The sequence below is a fragment of the Amphiura filiformis genome, chromosome 14, assembly GCF_039555335.1.
Source record: "Amphiura filiformis chromosome 14, Afil_fr2py, whole genome shotgun sequence".
Classification (NCBI taxonomy): Eukaryota; Metazoa; Echinodermata; class Ophiuroidea; order Amphilepidida; family Amphiuridae; genus Amphiura; species Amphiura filiformis.
This window is the reverse complement of record NC_092641.1, coordinates 25705805-25725691: the sequence shown is the minus strand read 5'-3', so window position 1 is coordinate 25725691 and position 19887 is coordinate 25705805. Positions and strand designations below refer to the sequence as shown.

The 19887-nt window shown below is 39.7% G+C and overlaps 1 protein-coding gene across 1 annotated transcript in view; it reads left to right on the top strand.

The window, feature by feature from the left end:
- LOC140169874 (ATP-binding cassette sub-family C member 5-like) overlaps nt 1-19887 on the top strand; it is a 171089-nt gene that overhangs the window by 142240 nt on the left and 8962 nt on the right. The window contains exons 10-15 of the mRNA XM_072193188.1: nt 8584-8768; nt 10980-11132; nt 11376-11505; nt 14955-15237; nt 17410-17596; nt 19055-19144. Coding sequence (XP_072049289.1) covers nt 8584-8768; nt 10980-11132; nt 11376-11505; nt 14955-15237; nt 17410-17596; nt 19055-19144 — 1028 coding nt within the window. The remainder of the gene's footprint in view (nt 1-8583; nt 8769-10979; nt 11133-11375; nt 11506-14954; nt 15238-17409; nt 17597-19054; nt 19145-19887) is intronic.

The following is a 19887-nucleotide window of genomic DNA, read 5'->3' as shown; positions in this document are numbered from 1 at the left end:
TGACTTGGACTTTCACTTTTTACACATTTTCTGCCCAATTGGGCGTCTTTTTTACAATTTCTTTATTTTAAGTCCTCAGCAAAAAAAGGACTGTAAGTTTGGTTACACCGATAACATGCGGGTATAGCCGTATTTGTGTACAAATATATAGCCTTCTAGTTCTCCTCCTTCTCCTTCTCCTCCTTCTCCTCCTATCAAACACATCATTCTGTCAAGGCTAGCGCTAAAACTACAAGGGCCCCAGGGCCCATATGTGGTACACTTATGGGCCCTATCCCAGAGAAGTGCCTTTTGCCCATCTTGGCCCCAGAGGTCAAGGTCACGGGCCCCAGGGGCCCAAATGTGAAAAAATACAAAGCACGCCATTTCTCATCACATGAAGCAGCCTCAGGACCCTGAGTTGGTACACTGATAGCCCTAGGGGTGCTCTATATTTACAAATATACAAGATCCCCATATGTTATATATTATGGGCCCCAGGGGCCCAAATGTTAAAATATGGTGCAACAGATTGTCAAGCCTAGCTCTAAAAGTACAAGATCACTAGGGCTCATATGTGGCATATGTATGGGCCCTAAGTTGTAGATGTGCCTTTTGCCCATTTTGGCCCCAGATGTACAAGGCTAGAGGCCCCAGGGGCCCAAAGGTTAAAAGAAAGGGCCGGCCGTTTCTCAGCAAATAAAGTAGCTACAGGGCTCAGATTTGGTACACAGATAGGTCTTCAGTATTATATTGTCATATGTATATATGAACCCCATATGTCACATAATATGGGCCCCTGGGCCCCAAACGCTAAAACAAAGGGCCGGCCGTTACTCTGTAAATAAAGCAGCTTTAGGACTCAGAGTTAGTACACATATTGCATCTTAAAATCACATTGTTATATGTACATGTGAGCCCCATATGTTACATTATATGGGCCCCAGGGCCCCAAACGCTAAAACATAGGGCCGGCCGTTACTCAGTAAATAAAGCAGCTACAGTGCCCAGCTTGAGTCTACTGATAGCACTAGAGAATTAAACTTCAACATATGTCCATGGACCTCATAAGTCAAATATTATGGGCCCCAGGGCCCCAAATGTTAAAACAAAGGGCCGGCCGTTTCTCATCAAATAAAGCAGCTTCCGGCTTAGAATTTGTACACAGTAGCACCTGAGAATTATATTGTTACTAACACCCCAATACCCCCTCCCCACACATGTAGGACTAAACAGACATATCCGTATTATAATTATTAATATAATAATTGGAAATACCAGCGTGAAGCCTTAAGGCTGTTCCAGTTAAATTACATACCCATTGGCTGTTCCATTTAATTTACATACTCCCTCTGAAATGGTCCCAAAATAGGCTGTTCCGTTTAATTTACATACTCCCTCTGAAATGGCTGTTCCATTTAATTTACATACTCCCTCTGGAATAGTTTTCCCTAATCATATTGTATAGCCTCACTGTGAATAAGAGAGACTGACAACGGCAATCTATGGAGAGACAACTCCCCTGGGAGGGACTTTTTACAAGTTCTTTATTTGCACGAGAGTGCAGCAAATAAGGACTGTAAGTTTGGGTACACCGATAACATGCGGGTATAGCCGTATTTGTGTACAAATATATAGCCTTCTAGTTCTCCTTCTCCTCCTTCTTCTATCAAACACATCATTCTGTCAAGGCTAGCGCTAAAACTACAAGGCCCCAGGGCCCATATGTAGTACACTTATGGGCCCTACCCCGCAGATGTGCCTTTTGCCCATCTTGGCTCCAGAGGTCAAAGGTCACGGGCCCCAGGGGCCCAAATGTAAAAACACAAACTATGCCGTTTCTCATCAGATGAAGCAGCCTCAGGGCCCTAAGTTGGTACACTGATAGCCCCAGGGGTACTCTATATATACAAGTTTACATGAGCCCCATATGTCATATATTATGGGCCCCAGGGCCCCAAATGTTAAAATAAGGGGCAACAGATTGACAAGGCTAGCTCTAAAACTATAAGGGCACTAGGGCTCATATGTGGTACATGTATGAGCCCTAAGTTTTCAATGTGCCTTTTGCCCATTTTGGGCCCAGATGTTAAAGGCTAGGGGCCCCAGAGGCCCAAATGTTAAAACAAAGGGCCGGCCATTTCTCAGCAAATAAAATAGTTACAGGGTTCAGATTTGGTACACTAATAGGTCTTAAGCATTATACTACTATATGTATATATGAGCCCCATGTGTCACATAATATGGGCCCCAGGGCCCCAAACGCTAAAACATAGAGCCGGCACATGTAAATAAAGCACCTACAATGCCCAGCTTGAGTCTACTGATAGAACTAGAGAATCATACTTCAACATATGTACATGAGTCTCATAAATCAAATATTATGGGCCCCAGGGCCCCAAATGTTAAAACAAATGGCCGGCCGTTCTCATCAAATAAAGCAGCTTTAGGGCTCACAGTTTGTACACAGATTGCACCTGAAAATTATATTGTTATATGTACATGTGAGCCCCATATATCACATTATATGGGCCCCAGGGCCCCAAACGCTAAATCATAGGGCCGGCCGTTACTCAGTAAATAAAGCAGCTACAGGGTTCAGATTTGATACACTAAACGGTCTTCAGCATTATATTGTTATATGTGTATATGAGCCCCATGTGTCACACAATATGGGCCTCAGGGCCCCAAACCCTAAAACATAGGGCCGGCCGTTACTTAGTAAATAAAGAAGCTACAATGCCCAGCTTTAGCCTACTGATAGAATTACAGAATTATACTTCAACATATGTACATGAGCCTCATAAGTCAAATACAATGGGCCCCAGGGCCCCAAATGTTAAAACATAGGGCCAGCCGTTTCTCATCATATAAAGCAGCTTTAGGGCTCAGAGTTTGTACACAGATTGCACCTGAAAATTACATTGTTATATGTACATATGAGCCCCATATATCACGTAATATGGGCCCCAGGGCCCCAAGCGCTAAAACATAGGGCCGGCCATTACTCAGTAAATAAAGCAGCTACAGTGCCCAGCTTGAGTCGCTTGATAGCACTAGAGAATTATACTTCAAGATATGTACATGGACCTCATAACTCAAATATAATGGGCCCCATGGCCCCAAATGTTAAAACAAAGGGCCGGCCGTTTCTCATCAAATAAAGCAGCTTCCGGGCTCAGAATTTGTACACAGATAGCACCTGAGAATTATATATATTGTTACTAACACCCCCACCCCACCCCACACACATAGGACTAAACAGACAGATCCGTATTATAATATAATAATTGTAAATACCAGCGTGAAGCGTTAAGGCTGTTCCAGTTAAATTACATATCCATTGGCTGTTCCATTTAATTTACATACTCCCTCTGAAATGGCCCCAAAATAGGCTGTTCCGTTTAATTTACATGCTCCCTCTGGAATGGCTGTTCCATTTAATTTACATACTCCCTCTGGAATAGTTTTCCCCTAATCATATTGCATAGCCTCACTGTGAATAAGAGAGACTGACAACAGCAACCTATGGAGAGTAAGAGAGACGCCTCCCCTGTGAGGGGCCTTTTACAATTTCTTTATTTTAAGTGCTACGACAGTGCAACCGACATTCAATTAAAGCTTGTGACTTGAACTTTCACTGTTTACACATTTTCTGCCCAATTGGGCGCCTTTTTTACAATTTCTTTATTTTAAGTCCTCGCAAATAAGGACTGTAAGTTTGGGTACACCGATAACATGCGGGTATAGCCGTATTTGTGTACAAATATATAGCCTTCTAGTTATACCCGCATGCGAAGCATGGACGGGTATATTGCCATTCTATGGTTTCTTCTCCTCCTCCTCCTCCTCCTCCTCCTTCTCCCATCAAACACAACATTCTGTCAAGGCTAGCGCTAAAACAACAAGGGCCCCAGGTCCCATATGTGGTACACTTATGGGCCCTACCCGAGAAGTGCCTTTTGCCCATCTTGGCCCCAGAGGTCAAGGTCACAGGCCCCATGGGCCCAAATGTGAAAATACAAAGCACGCCATTTCTCATCAAATGAAGCAGCCTCAGGGCCCTGAGTTGGTACACTGATAGCCCTAGGGATACTCTATATTTACAAATATACAACAGCCCCATATGTTATATATTATGGGCCCCAGGGGCCCAAATGTTAAAATATGGTGCAACAGATTGACAAGCCTAGCTCTATAAGTATAAGATGACTAGGGCTCATATGTGGCATATGTATGGGCCCTAAGTTGTAGATGTGCCTTTTGCCCATTTTGGCCCCATATGTACAAAGCCAGGGCCCCAGGGGCCTAAATGTTAAAACAAAGGGCCGGCCGTTCTCAGCAAATAAAGTAGCTACAGGGGTCAGATTTGGCACACAGATAGGTCTTTAGTATTATATTGTCAGATGTATATATAACCCCCATATGTAACATAATATGGGCCCCAGGGCCCCAAAAGCTAAAACATAGGGCCGGCCGTTACTCAGTAAATAAAGCAGCTACAATGTCCAGCTTGAGTTTTCTGATAGTACTTGAGAAGTATACTTCAACATATATACATGAGCCCCATAAGTCAAATATTATGGGCCCCAGGGCCCCAACTGTTAAAACAAAGGGCCGGCCGTTTCTCATCAAATAAAGCAGCTTCAGGACTCAGAGTTTGTACACAGATTGCAACTGAGAATTATATAGTTATATGTACATATGAGCCCCATATGTCACATAATATGGGCCCAGGGCCCTAAACGCTAAAACATAGGGCCGGCCGTTACTCAGTAAATAAAGCAGCTACAGTGCCCATCTTGAGTCTACTGATAGCACTTGAGAATTATACTTCAATATAATTATGTACATGGGCCTCATAAGTCAAATATTATGGCCCCAGGGCCCCAAATGTTAAAACAAAGGCCGTGCTGTTTCTCATCAAAGAAAGCAGCTTCCGGGCTCAGAATTTGTACACAGATAGCACCTGAGAATTATATTGTTACTAACACCCACACACCCATCCACCCCACACACATAGGACTAAACAGACAGATCGATTATATCATAATTGGAAATAACAGCGTGAAGCGTTAAGGCTGTTCCAGTTAAATTACATACCCATTGGCTGTTCCATTTAATTTACATACTCCCTCTGAAATATCCCACAAAAGGCTGTTCCGTTTAATTTACATACTCCCTCTGAAATGGCTGTTCCATTTAATTTACATACTCCCTCTGGAATAGTTTCCCTGAATCAAATTGCATAGCCTCACTGTGAGTAAGAGAGACTGACAACAGCAACCTATGGAGAGTACGAGAGACTCACCCTGGGAGGGACTTTTACAATTTCTTTATTTTAAGTGCTACGACAGTGCAACCTACATTCAATTAAAGCTTGTGACTTGGACTTTCACTTTTTACACATACAATTTCTTTGTTTTAAGTTCTCAGCAAATAAGGACTGTAAGTTTGGGTACACCGATAACATGCGGGTATAGCCGTATTTGTGTACAAATATATAGCCTTCTAGTTATCCTTGGGTTTCATCTTCTTCTTCTCCTCCTCCATCAAACACATCATTCTGACAAGGCTAGCGCTAAAACTACTAGGGCCCCAGGGCCCATATGTGGGACACTTATGGGCCCTACCCCGCAGATGTGCCTTTTGCCCATCTCGGCCCCAGAGGTCAAGGTCACGGGCCCCAGGGGCCCAAATGTGTAAAAAACACAAACCATGCCGTTTCTCATCAGATGAAGCAGCCTCAGGGCCCTGAGTTGGTACACTGATAGCCCTAGGGGTACTCTATAAATACAAGTATACATGAGCCCCATATGTTATATATTATGGGCCCCAGGGCCCCAAATGTTAAAAATATGGGGCAACATATTGACAAGCCTAGCACTAAAGCTACAAGGGCACTAGGGCTCATATGTTGCACATGTATAAGCCCTAAATTGTAGATGTGCCTTTTGCCCATTTTGGCCCCAGATGTACAAGGCTAGAGGCCCCAGGGGCCCAAATGTTAAAACAAAGGGCCGGCCGTTTCTCAGCAAATTAAGTAGCTACAGGGCTCAGATTTGGTACACAGATAGGTTTTCAGAATTATATTGTCATATGTACATATGTACCCCATATGTCACATAATATGGGCCCCTGGGCCCCAAACGCTAAAACATAGGGCCGGTCGTTACTCTGTAAATAAAGCAGCTTTAGGGCTCAGAGTTAGTACACAGATTGCACCTGAAAATCACATTGTTATATGTACATGTGAGCCCCATATATTACATTATATGGGCCCCAGGGCCCCAAACGCTAAAACATAGGGCCGGCCGTTACTCAGTAAATAAAGCAGCTACAGTGTCCAGCTTGAGTCTACTGATAGCACTAGAGAATTAAACTTCAACATATGTCCATGGGCCTCATAAGTCAAATATTATGGGCCCCATGGCCCCAAATGTTAAAACAAAGGGCCGGCCGTATCTCATCAAATAAAGCAGCTTCGGGCTCAGAATTTGTACACAGTAGCACCTGAGATTTATATTGTTATTAACACCCACATACCCCCCCCCACCCTACACACCTAGGACTAAACAGACATATCCGTATTATAATTATTAATATAATAATTGGAAATACCAGCGTGAAGCGTTAAGGCTGTTCCAGTTAAATTACATACCCATTGGCTGTTCCATTTAATTTACCTACTCCCTCTGAAATGGCCCCCAAAAAGGCTGTTCAGTTTAATTTACATACTCCCTCTGAAATGGCTGTTCCATTTAATTTACATACTACCTGAGTAAGAGAGCCTGACAACAGCAACCTATGGAGAGTAAGAGAGACGACTCCCCTGGGAGGGGACTTTTTACAATTTCTTTATTTTAAGTGCTACGACAGTGCAACCTACATTCAATTAAAGCTTGTGACTTGGACTTTAACTTTTTACACATACAATTTCTTTATTTTAAGTCCTCAGCAAAAAAGGACTGTAAGTTTGGGTACACCGATAACATGCGGGTATAGCCGTATTTGTGTACAAATATATAGCCTTCTAGTTCTTTGCTCTGTTTGTTCTTTTTGAGGCTAAGGTAGTCTCTGTCCCAGCTTGTTTGTGCTCCTTCATCACCAAACAAACCATCTAGCAAAAACCTTATAGTAGTACTGATATATGGGGGGTTGCAACAAAAGTAGTTTTTGGTAGGATGCTTGGATAGGATGAGTTGAAAACCCCCTTATATTAGTGATTTTTTTGATGATTTTTTGATGTGTTCTCAAAATTTCTCGATTTGATGTAAGGGGTTTTGCAACAAAGCTCTTCGTTTGGGTAAATGTAATATTTTAATAGATGCACTATCTAATCCTGCACATTATGACACCCCTGCAGAAGTAAAGTTACAAGCATTTGATTAGACGAAGGTCCAGTTTTAAAAGTGACAAACTGCTCTGTACACGCATGATCACGACAATGTACAGCCATTATGGACAATAACAGTGGACACACAAGATATTGATGGGATCAAAAGAACTTTAAATTAAACAAAAGGAACTAAAGAAAACTGAAACAAAATAACTGAAAAATAAAATAAAAAGTTGTGAAAAGTACAGAGAAGAAAAAAATGAAACAAAAACTTACTGCTTTAAATAAAGCTTGACTGAAGAAACTGTGTTGTCTCTCGGGATATTCCTCGGTTCCAAAGGCAAAATGTTTAGATTTTTCACAATGCCCTCCAAATAACTAATGCGCAGTTATTAACCTCTAATTAGCATTGTTGAGATGGCAAAGCAAGAACTGTCAACTATCCTAAAATTTATTGATCCTTTTAGTATAGGAGGATTCCCAACCCTGCGGTGTCTCTCACCTGTGTCAGGGAACAGTATAGTCTTTGAAAAAATCCTTTTTGGGTTCAGTGGGGTATCAGGGTCAGTTGTCTGAGGAAACAAAGACCCAAGTCCTGTGTTACTAAAACAACTGATTGTGAAGCACACATCTTTTCAATTGTACAATGTTTTAGCCCAAAAATGTCAAGTTCACTCTATTTTTGCCCAAAATAAAGGTAAATTTTTGTTTTCACCTGACCAAAACCTCAACACTATTTGAAGGGTTGACATTTTCTGAGGGGTTGGTTTTAGTGGGGGTTGTAATTTTCTTTTGGGGGATTGAGTTAGCAAACCAACTCACTTAGGTGTGTTCACCTCCCTGACAAAGACCACACTGGTCAGGAATTTCAATAATAGTCTTCAACTTTCATTCTTATGTTTTGTTCTCACAGGCGGTCTAATTGAGGCTGAATCTAAAATTTATTGATCCTTTTAATGTAGGAACTAGGATTCTGATTGTGTGGTGTCACTGTTCTATGTCAGGAATGGTATAATCTTCCTGTTTTTTTTGTCCAAGTATTGTACATTTTTAGTGGCGTATCAGGGTCAGTTGTCTGAGGGGGCAAAGACAAAATAAATCCTTGGGCATCATTTTGGTCCTGTGTAACTGTGACTGACAGCTGCTTGTGAAATGCACATATTTTTAGCAAACTAACCCATTTTGGGGTGTTCACCTCCCTGACAAAGTTAACACTAGTCGGGAATTTCAATAAAAGTCATAACTTTCATGTTTCGTTATCACAGGCAGTCTGATTAAGGATGAATCCGTGGAAGCCGGAGTAAGCCGATTCCAGACGGTGCTTTACTATATCAGGGCATGTGGTGGGTTTATCCTAGCTTTCTTCATGCTTCTGCTCTTTGTTCTGGTTATATGTGGTAATATTTTTAGCAATTGGTGGCTCAGTTACTGGTTCCAACAAGGTGATGGGGTAAGTGATAAAGAAGTAGACATGATTGAAACTTGGGATCAATTTTCACCCTTTGCACGGATCCGCCATCTTGCACCAAAACGAGGTCCTCCATGCAAACGCATGCTCAAAAAATGCATTTTTATTTCTTGCGCTTTTCTAGCAACGCGTCAGAAGGCTTGCAAAGCATACGCCGCAGTTAAAGCATGCGTTTAAAGGGCGTACACACGCAACATGCACATTGCGGGTAGAATTTCATTTTGAGATGACACGTGTGATCGGCAAATGTGACCGTCCACCACAAACCGCTCGTAAATTTGGCAAATTGTAGCCTGAGTTACAGTGCAAAATGTGCATAAAGGTTGTATTCATATGTACCGGAAGTTGGTGGTACATGTTTCTCATTTTGCTAGTGCCAGTCAAACACCTTTTAAACCAATCATTAATCCTATTGTTGAAGAGGATAATAAGCTTCTATCTATATGTATAGAATTCATAAATATCTCTAATCCTTGTTTGCTTTGGCAAAATCCTGTTCAAGTGGTGGGTTAACCAACAATTAACAATGAGATTATAAGGTCATGTCTTCCATTGGGGGTTGTATGGATTTCAACTAGAATAGCCCAATGCACTGGTTACAGAGTAGAGTACGAAGTTTACCGTTTTCTAAAATCCATTTTCCGTGTTGTAATCCGTGTTGTAAAATTTGCAAATCCATGTTTTATGAATAAAGCTTAAAATGTATAAACAATGATTATGAATGATATTAATGTCACAATAAAGTGTTCAATATCGCAATCAATATGCTCCAATTGGAATATTCTTACAAGAATAGGCCGACTATTACGATGTTCAGATGGATAAGGGGTTCATGCCTTGGTAATATACCTTTATTTCGGTATTATTAAACAGTATTTTTTATCATAAATATTGACACACACAACTCAAGATTGTTATTAACATTTATTTCTTTTATCTTTTAACAGTTTTTGTCACGTCATACAAAAATGTCATTTTCCGTGTTGTACCTCCAATTCCGTGATTTTTTTCCGTTTTCCGTAAAACAGAAAACTTCGGACTCTATTATAGAGACACTGGAATAAGGCATTTACATTTCATTATATTTTTTACATTACAAAAAAATCATTGAAAAAATTATGTGCTATTCCCAAAAAAATGAATTTAGCCCAGAGAGCTTACAATTTAGCATGTTCTTCTGTGTTGGTAGACTTCATACTTACTTATTTAAACCTACGATCTCAACACAAAATTAAGACGTACCTCAAATTTTTTTTTTTCACAACTTTGACCTTCATCTGGAGACTGGCAACCCAATTTTGGGATCAATGACTTTTTGGACATTTAACCCAAAACTTGGTTGTACACTCTTGGAACTTGTATCGGTCCCGTTGCAGTTGAATGATGGTTGGTTGACTCTGATGTAAATTGACTCCTTCACACCTCTTTTAAAGTATGTTGCTATTTTCCCATTCAAGGATTTTTACTTGGTGGCCGGCAGATTCAATGTGGATGTGCTGGGGGACTCTGGGAGACCGAGAGTGTATGATCAAGTTTTGTGATCAATTATGTGCACAAGGTCACTGATCCGGAACTTGGTTTGTCAGTCTCCAGATGAAGGTCAAAGTTGTGACAGAAAATTAGAGTTGAGATCATAGGTTTAATAATTAATTTATAAGTACATCAAATAAACTGAAATAACATTCATAAACAACACAGTATAAAATTATGGCAAAGTGTCTTGAACTTGTCACTCAAAAAAGGATGTGGTTTCTCACTTGCAAGGCATGATGGGAAGGTGTAATTGCCACAGTAGATATTAAGAAGATGCCTTACACTTCCCATAATGCATTTCTTCTATTTTAATTTCCTATGCTGATTTGCTATCTAGTGCAACATGGGTCAATAGCGACAAAATGGAGCTCGATGAACAGAGCACGTCCAAATCTTGCAAAATATGTTTATTTCATGGCTTTCGACCCATGTTTAGCCCATCTATTCTCAAACCTGTACAAATGGGAGTGTCATGAAATGAGGTGATGTATCATGTTGCAAAGGATTCTGGGAAGGGTAAGAAGGCATGTTATATGAGTAAAACTATTCCATGTGACGAGTCTCATGGGCATCTCAATATTTGGTGCTGGACAGATACCTATCCCATGGATTCTAAAGTGATTTATTCATTTATGCTATAATAATCATTTTTTTCATCAGAGTGCATCTAAACCTTCATCGAATAGCACATCATCAGCTGATCCTGGTAGTATCTTAGACAACCCAGATCTATGGAAGTATCAGATTATTTATGGATGCTGTGTTCCAGCCCTCATACTGATAACACTATTTAGAGCAGTAGTTTTTACAAAGGTTAGTCACAACAGCTTTTGTGTTTTAGATTTTAAAAAGATCAACTTTGATCGATGTTTTAACTATATACTTCTTTACAAACGTAATCGGACTTTTTGACCCCCTCCCTCCCTAACGAAAGGACTTTCGTTTTATAGGGCTTCATCGAACTTTTGGTTTGTTCCCTTAATGAGCTGATATGCAAATTTGATTCAAATATGTTTTAGGGGCCAAACTAATTCTACTTGTGCTTTCACATTTCAGACAACTCTGCGAGCAACCACTCATCTCCATGATGAGGTTTTCAAAAAAGTAGTTTCCTGTCCGATGAGTTTCTTTGATACCACCCCATCTGGGAGGATATTGAACCGGTTCTCTAAAGATATGGATGAAGGTAAGAATCAGTCAATCAATCAATCAATCAATCAATCAATCAATCAATCAATCAATCAATCAATCAATCAATTAATCAATCAATCAATCAATCAATCATTACCACCCCATCTGGGAGGATATTGAACAGATTCTCTAAAGATATGGATGAAGGTAAGAATCAGTCAATCAATCATGCCATCAATCAATACCGCATCATCTGGGAGGATATTGAACAGGTTCTCTAAAGATATGGATGAAGGTGAGAATCAATCAAGCAGTCAATCAATACACCAATACCGCTCCACCTGGAGGATATTGAACAGGTTCTCTAATTAAAGATATGGATGAAGGTGAGAATCAATCAAGCAGTCAATCAATACATCAATACCACCCCCTCTGGGAGGATATTGAACAGGTTCTCTAAAAATATGGATGAAGGTGAGAATCAATCAAGCAGTCAATCAATACATCAATACCACCCCATCTGGGAGGATATTAAACAGGTTCTATAAAGATATGGATGAAGGTGAGAATCAATCAAGCAGTCAATCAATACATCAATACCACCCCATCTGGGAGGATATTGAACAGGTTCTCTAAAAATATGTGCGAAGGTGAGAATCAATCAAGCAGTCAATCAATACATCAATACCGCTCCACCTGGAGGATATTGAACAGGTTCTCTAAAGATATAGATGAAGGTGAGAATCAATCAAGCAATCAATCAATACATCAATACCACCCCATCTGGGAGGATAGTGAACAGGTTCTCTAAAGATATAGATGAAGGTGAGAATCAATCAAGCAGTCAATCAATACATCAATACCACCCCATCTGGGAGGATATTAAACAGGTTCTATAAAGATATGGATGAAGGTGAGAATCAATCAAGCAGTCAATCAATACATCAATACCACCCCATCTGGGAGGATATTGAACAGGTTCTCTAAAAATATGTGCGAAGGTGAGAATCAATCAAGCAGTCAATCAATACATCAATACCGCTCCACCTGGAGGATATTGAACAGGTTCTCTAAAGATATAGATGAAGGTGAAAATCAATCAAGCAATCAATCAATACATCAATACCACCCCATCTGGGAGGATATTGAACAGGTTCTCTAAAGATATAGATGAAGGTGAGAATCAATCAAGCAGTCAATCAATACATCAATACCACCCCATCTGGGAGGATATTGAACAGGTTCTCTAAAAATATATGCGAAGGTGAGAATCAATCAAGCAGTCAATCAATACATCAATACCACCCCATCTGGGAGGATATTGAACAGGTTCTCTAAAGATATAGATGCGAAGGTGAGAATCAATCAAGCAGTCAATCAATACATCAATACCACCCCATCTGGGAGGATATTGAACAGGTTCTCTAAAAATATGTGCGAAGGTGAGAATCAATCAAGCAGTCAATCAATACATCAATACCACCCCATCTGGGAGGATATTGAACAGGTTCTCTAAAGATATGGATGAAGGTAAGAATCAATCAAGCAGTCAATCAATACATCAATACCACCCCATCTGGGAGGATATTGAACAGGTTCTCTAAAAATATGTGCGAAGGTGAGAATCAATCAAGCAGTCAATCAATACATCAATACCACCCCATCTGGGAGGATATTGAACAGGTTCTCTAAAAATATGTGCGAAGGTGAGAATCAATCAAGCAGTCAATCAATACATCAATACCACCCCATCTGGGAGGATATTGAACAGGTTCTCTAAAAATATGGATGAAGGTAAGAATCAATCAAGCAGTCAATCAATACATCAATACCACCCCATCTGGGAGGATATTGAACAGGTTCTCTAAAGATATGGATGAAGGTAAGAATCAATCAAGCAGTCAATCAATACATCAATACCACCCCATCTGGGAGGATATTGAACAGGTTCTCTAAAGATATGGATGAAGGTAAGAATCAATCAAGCAGTCAATCAATACATCAATACCACCCCATCTGGGAGGATATTGAACAGGTTCTCTAAAAATATGTGCGAAGGTGAGAATCAATCAAGCAGTCAATCAATACATCAATACCACCCCATCTGGGAGGATATTGAACATGTTCTCTAAAAATATGGATGAAGGTAAGAATCAATCAAGCAGTCAATCAATACATCAATACCACCCCATCTGGGAGGATATTGAACAGGTTCTCTAAAGATATGGATGAAGGTAAGAATCAATCAAGCAGTCAATCAATACATCAATACCACCCCATCTGGGAGGATATTGAACAGGTTCTCTAAAGATATAGATGAAGGTAAGAATCAATCAAGCAGTCAATCAATACATCAATACCACCCCATCTGGGAGGATATTGAACAGGTTCTATAAAGATATGGATGAAGGTAAGAATCAATCAAGCAGTCAATCAATACATCAATACCACCCCATCTGGGAGGATATTGAACAGGTTCTCTAAAGATATAGATGAAGGTAAGAATCAATCAAGCAGTCAATCAATACATCAATACCACCCCATCTGGGAGGATATTGAACAGGTTCTATAAAGATATGGATGAAGGTAAGAATCAATCAAGCAGTCAATCAATACATCAATACCACCCCATCTGGGAGGATATTGAACAGGTTCTCTAATTAAAGATATGGATGAAGGTGGAAATCAATAAATACCACACCATTTTTATTTCCTTTTGTTACAGAATGATTGTAACACTTGGCTCTAGGTCAAGGGACTCTCCAAACTGGTGAAAAAATTAAAATCACAACCCCCCCCCTTTTTGGAGATTTTCCCCCAAATAACAAAAAACACATTTGGAGCTAAAATATGCGATTTGGCGCATCGCAAATAGCACATGCATACGTAGCAGCCCTATGATAAGGTCTGGGCAAATATTTCATAGCAAAGAATGGTGACTTGAGTATACAAGCCACCTTGTGTAAAGAGAACTGGGGCATGCCATGGCTATGCGATGCTATTATTCAATAAATTCCAGTTGAAATCCATACATCCCAGTTGCATAGCATCATAGGTGGGGCACATGCCCTCAAATGATTTGAAAATTTAGAAAATCCCATCGGAAAATTGCCGAAAAATTGCTTGTGTCCCCATTTAGGCCTGGCCTTTAATATTATTCCACACAAGGACTGCAAATTCCAAATGGAGATCCCTGAATGGGTGACTCCATTTGAAATCTACACCCCCTGGATGGAAGATCAATTTCATATCTTCCATGGGGGGTGTATAGATTTCAACTGGAATTGCCCATTGACGTGATTCAATCATCCAATCAAAATCAAACTTACAGTATGTGTTTACACATTGCATACTCTACAGTAACAAAATGTTTTTGATAACCAGTGTAATTTACATCCATCAATCAATCAATCAGTCAGTCAATCAATCAATCAATCAATCAATCAATCAATCAATCAATCAATCAATTCATCAATCAGTTATATTGTATTCATTATCTTACAGTTGATGTACGCCTTCCATTCTACATGGAAACCTGGACTCACAACATGCTGCTCATGCTTTTCATTATCGGAATCGTTACCACGATATTTCCATGGTTTCTCATTGCTGTAGCATTCTTGGTGACATTCTTTATCATATTGGTAGCGCTTTTCAATCGCACCATCACTCACATAAAGCGTGTAGATAACATATCAAGCTCACCATGGTTTGCACATCTTATGACGACAGTACAAAGCTTATCAACTGTTCATGCGTATGGAAAATCTGATGAATTTATGAGAAGGTAAGAATGAGCCGTGTTTGATGTCTGTGTGTTTGTGTGATTAGTTTGTTCATATTGTTTGCTTGCTTTTGCTTTAAAACCATAATTATTATACAAAGCTCATATCAAGAGATGTATACAAAAAATCAAATACACTTTAGAATTAAATATAAGCACAGTATTCAACTGAAACGAATTTTCATCTCACAACTGAGACAAATTTTCATCTCACAACTGAACGAATTTTCGTCTCACAACTGAGACAAATTTTCGTCTCACAATTGAGACGAATTTTCATCTCACAACTGATTCGTCTCACAACTGAGACGAATTTTCGTCTCACAACTGAGACAAATTTTCATCTCACAACTGAGACAAATTTTCATCTCACAACTGAGACAAATTTTCGTCTCACAACTGAGACAAATTTTCGTCTCAGGTATTCAACCTAATTAGCAGTGCCTTGGGTATTTAAAGATAATATTTTTTTTTTTTTTTTTGTGTTAAGAAAGTGAAACCTCAGATTCTAGAATTTGATGATCCATAAGATCCCATGATCTTGCAGTCAAGATACCACAATGGGCTATTCCATTTAAAATCCACACTACCCCTGTGGAAGATTTTGCTAAAGTCTTCCGCAGAGGGAGTATAAGTTTTGAATAGAATATACAATCAGGTAACTTCTATTTGAAATACTCACTCCAGTTGTGGAAGATATAGGTAAAACCATAATACAGGGGAGTATGGGTTTCAAAATGATTAACTCTATCTGACCAATTACATTTGAAAAACTTACTCCTCCTGTGGAAAGTATTTCCAAAATCTTCCACAGGGGGAGTGTGAATTTTAAATTGAATAGCACAATCAAATATTTGATCTTTTGTACCAGGCGGCGGATGACATCATCCAGCCGGCAACTCGTGAAACCGCCCGGCCGTATGGCATTTTCCATATACTCGGTTAGTTTTGTGGGGTTCATTATCGAACCCCAACGGTTTTAGCTTGTATTTATATTATTTATCAACATAGGCCTATTTGTTTGTGATATTTCAAGCGTTTTAAAATTTCAAAACAATCCCATTCAATTACACGGTTGACGATGAAAATTTACTGAATTTAGGGAATGCACGTCATACACCACCTGTTTTGTACCATCTATACCCCGCATGAGGAATGCTCTTCCTGTACATATCCCTGCTACCAGACCTCAGGCCAGCTTCAGCCCAGGGGGCCCACTCAAGTATATTAATGTACACATGCATGACCAAATATTTTTGAAACACCCCCTAAACGAGTTTAACCTATCAGCATATTTAGCCCCTCAATAAGGTAATTTGATATAGAATTTACCCCCTAGTAAAAATTATAAAAATGTTCCCTTTTTGGACTCATAATTTATCAAAAATTTGAAAAGGTACCTTAAACAAGTTGTTCAGTTTCAGAAAACTACCCTAAATGCATCACAAGCGTAACTTGCCTTGCCTTGCCTTGCCTAAAAAACACACCTTTTTACTTGTTTTGTTGGTCACGCATGCATACAGACAATTTATGTGTGTGGCCCCCCCTGGGAGCTTCAGCAAGGAGTTATCTTGGTGCAAACGTATCCGCAGTCTCTACAAGATGATATATTTCCATGCTGTTAATGCTAGATTTGCCTGGTCATAAGAATAACATGACTTCTCTCTAGTTCGAAGGGTCGCTAGTCTGAAGGTTCTGTAGTCCGAAGGGTCGCTAGTCCGAAAACCAAATTAAGTTCGCTAATCCGAAGGTTCTCTAGTCTGAATATAGAATAAGGGTTAGGGTTTAGTGTTAGTGTTAGTGTTAGGGTTAGGGTTAAGGTTAGCGAGCCTTATTCTACATGTATATTCGGACTAGAGAACCTTATTTATTCTGACCTTCGGAATAGAGAACCCGATATTCGGACTAGCGAACCTTTTTCAGTATTCAGACTAGCGAATGGTAAATTATGTGTTCGGACTAGCGAACCTTCAGACTAAAGAGCCTTCGGACTATGGAACCTTCGGACTAGAGAGTTGTCACCAAGAATAAAAGGCATTGTAAGGTACCACATAGAATTGGGTCCTCTAGTGCTATTGGTGCCCGGTTAGGTACCTGGCGATGTAATGAATTGTTGCAAGCAAAATAACCATGAACTGCCAGTACATTTTGTCACGCTTTTTTGTCATGTCCTAGGTTTCATAGATTGCTTGATGAGAACACTGTACCTAAGGTTATGTTTTACATAGCTAATAGATGGCTGGCTTTTCGATTAGACGTTCTTACTATGCTACTGACAATGACTGTTGCATTGTGTGTTGTGTTTACTCATGGTCATATAGCACCAGCATTAGCAGGACTGGCATTGTCATATGCCACATCGGTAAATATGAGTGCATGTGTGTGTTACATAGCTAATAAATACTAATAGATATGGCTAGCTTTTCAAGTCTCGCGTTTCACAATACGATGCGCCTCCTGCGGTCGCTGGGTCAAGGCCAAAGCCTGCGTAATACGAATACAATACAGGAACATACATCACTGTGGGTTTAAATGTCATTATAATGATGTTACATGCGAATGTACACTAAAACAACAATTTACAATTATAGTACGTAGATCTATTTTCTATCTATTGATCACAGGGAATCCTTTGTGGAGCTGTTTTCAACATATTTATTATCACACTCGCGTGAAAATTCAATAGCAGCTAGAACGGCGATGTCGACTCTGGAGTCAAAAATTTGACTGCCAAGAGCAATCGCTGCATGGCGGCGCATCGTATTGTGAAATGCGAGAATTAGACGTTCTTAATTATGTCACCCCTGATAATGACTGTTGCATTGTGTGTTGTGTTTATACCATAATACCATCAGCATTAGCAGCACTGCATATGCTACCTCGGTAAGACTTATCGCAGATGGGCATGCAGGTGCGCCCTCCTTTCCCCTGTCTACGCTACTGCAATGCTGCATGCTGACTGAACGTGTTGGGCTATGCAATTTTACACTGCGTAATCTGTTTGGAATTGCTCATTTTCAAATCGCTTGTAGTTTCATTAAATCAGCGATATCATTCTCCAGCTAACAGACTTTTCAACATGTTCTTAATAAGTTTATTGCTTTTACCGTATTTCGTCAAATAAACGCCCCCGGGGGCGTTACATTTTCCCAAGGGGGGCATTTATTAGAGGTCATTTTTAGCACAACAATTCCCGTAAAAATCATTAGGTAAGCTTAAAAGTCACGCTAAAATGACGAACTATGAACTTTTGACACCGACTTTTGGTTCACTTCCGGGTGTCTGATGCAGATTTTCGCCATTTATTGCTGCTATTACCGACCATGTGAGCAACTAAACACAAGATAGCATGGAAATAACAGAATTTTTGAAACCTCTTGGTTGAAAAAAAAAGTGGTGGGGGGCGTTTATTTGAGGGGGGGGCGACTATTTGATGAAATAGGGTATTTAATTATGTTAAAAACCATATTACCATTCAAACAAGGTGGGGAACTTCCCATTTTGAAGTGTATTTAGAGAGCCCACTACATGACTCAAATGAGCTGTTTCAGTTAAAATTCACATTACCACTGTGGAAAATTTTATAAATATCTTCTACAGAGGGAGTACAAATTTCAAATGGAATTGCACATTAACCAACTCTATTTGAAACTCACCCTCCGTCTGTGGAAGATTCACATAGAATCTTTCTCAGATTGTATATGAAATTCAAATGGAGCTGCCTAATGTGCTCATTCCATTTGAAATCACTCCCCCTGTGATTTTGAATGGAATAGCCCAATGGCTGATAATCTGCTTCTACCTTTGTTTGTTTCTATAGCTTCTTGGCTCATTCCAGTATACCGTCCGAATGACTGCAGAAGTAGACGCACATTTTACATCAGTAGAAAGAATTGTAGATTATATCAAGGTATGTTGTGGCAATAGTTGCATGCTGAAGAAGTTCTTGTAAATGCCTATTCCAAATACTGCCTACACCCCCAAGAAAAGAGGGTGTACAGGGACTGCCTTTTGAAAATGAGAAAAGAGCTGTAGAATGCTCTTTTGGTCTCTTTAAGAAGAGCTTTAAAAGTAAAGCATAAAAAATTTAATGAATCATCTAAAGGAGCTATAAATCGCTCTTGCAAATGCAACTAAAGAAGAGCTGTAGAGGAGTGATTGCTCTCACTCCTCTCAAAAGGCAGTCCCTGGGTGTATGGATTTCAAATATATAGAGTCACCCATTCAGGTAAGCTATGGCCGACTTAATCCTGACTATCACTTGGCTCGTCGGATTTGTCTATAGTCTTGTGATCTGTTCCTTTTCAGCTGAGATAATTGAAGGTCATATAAAGTTTGAGATTCAAAGTGAAAATGAGATGCTGTGATAATTTGCTGTTAGTTTTACGAGGGATCTCACTATGCTAAGTCAGTTTTTTAGGAGAATTTAAAAATCTGATTGGCAATTCAACATAGAGAAATATCAGAATTGTCATCAATTCTCTCTACTGTACAGGTACTATAAACATTGAGATACACAGTTTGGAATGTGCTAAGCTGTCAAAGCGAAAGGCCAAGACACACAATTTATCTTGGACTAAAATGGTCTACAAAGAATTTTTCAATTCAGAATTAAATCTATGTTTTCCAACAAGATGATGTTATGGCTTCTTG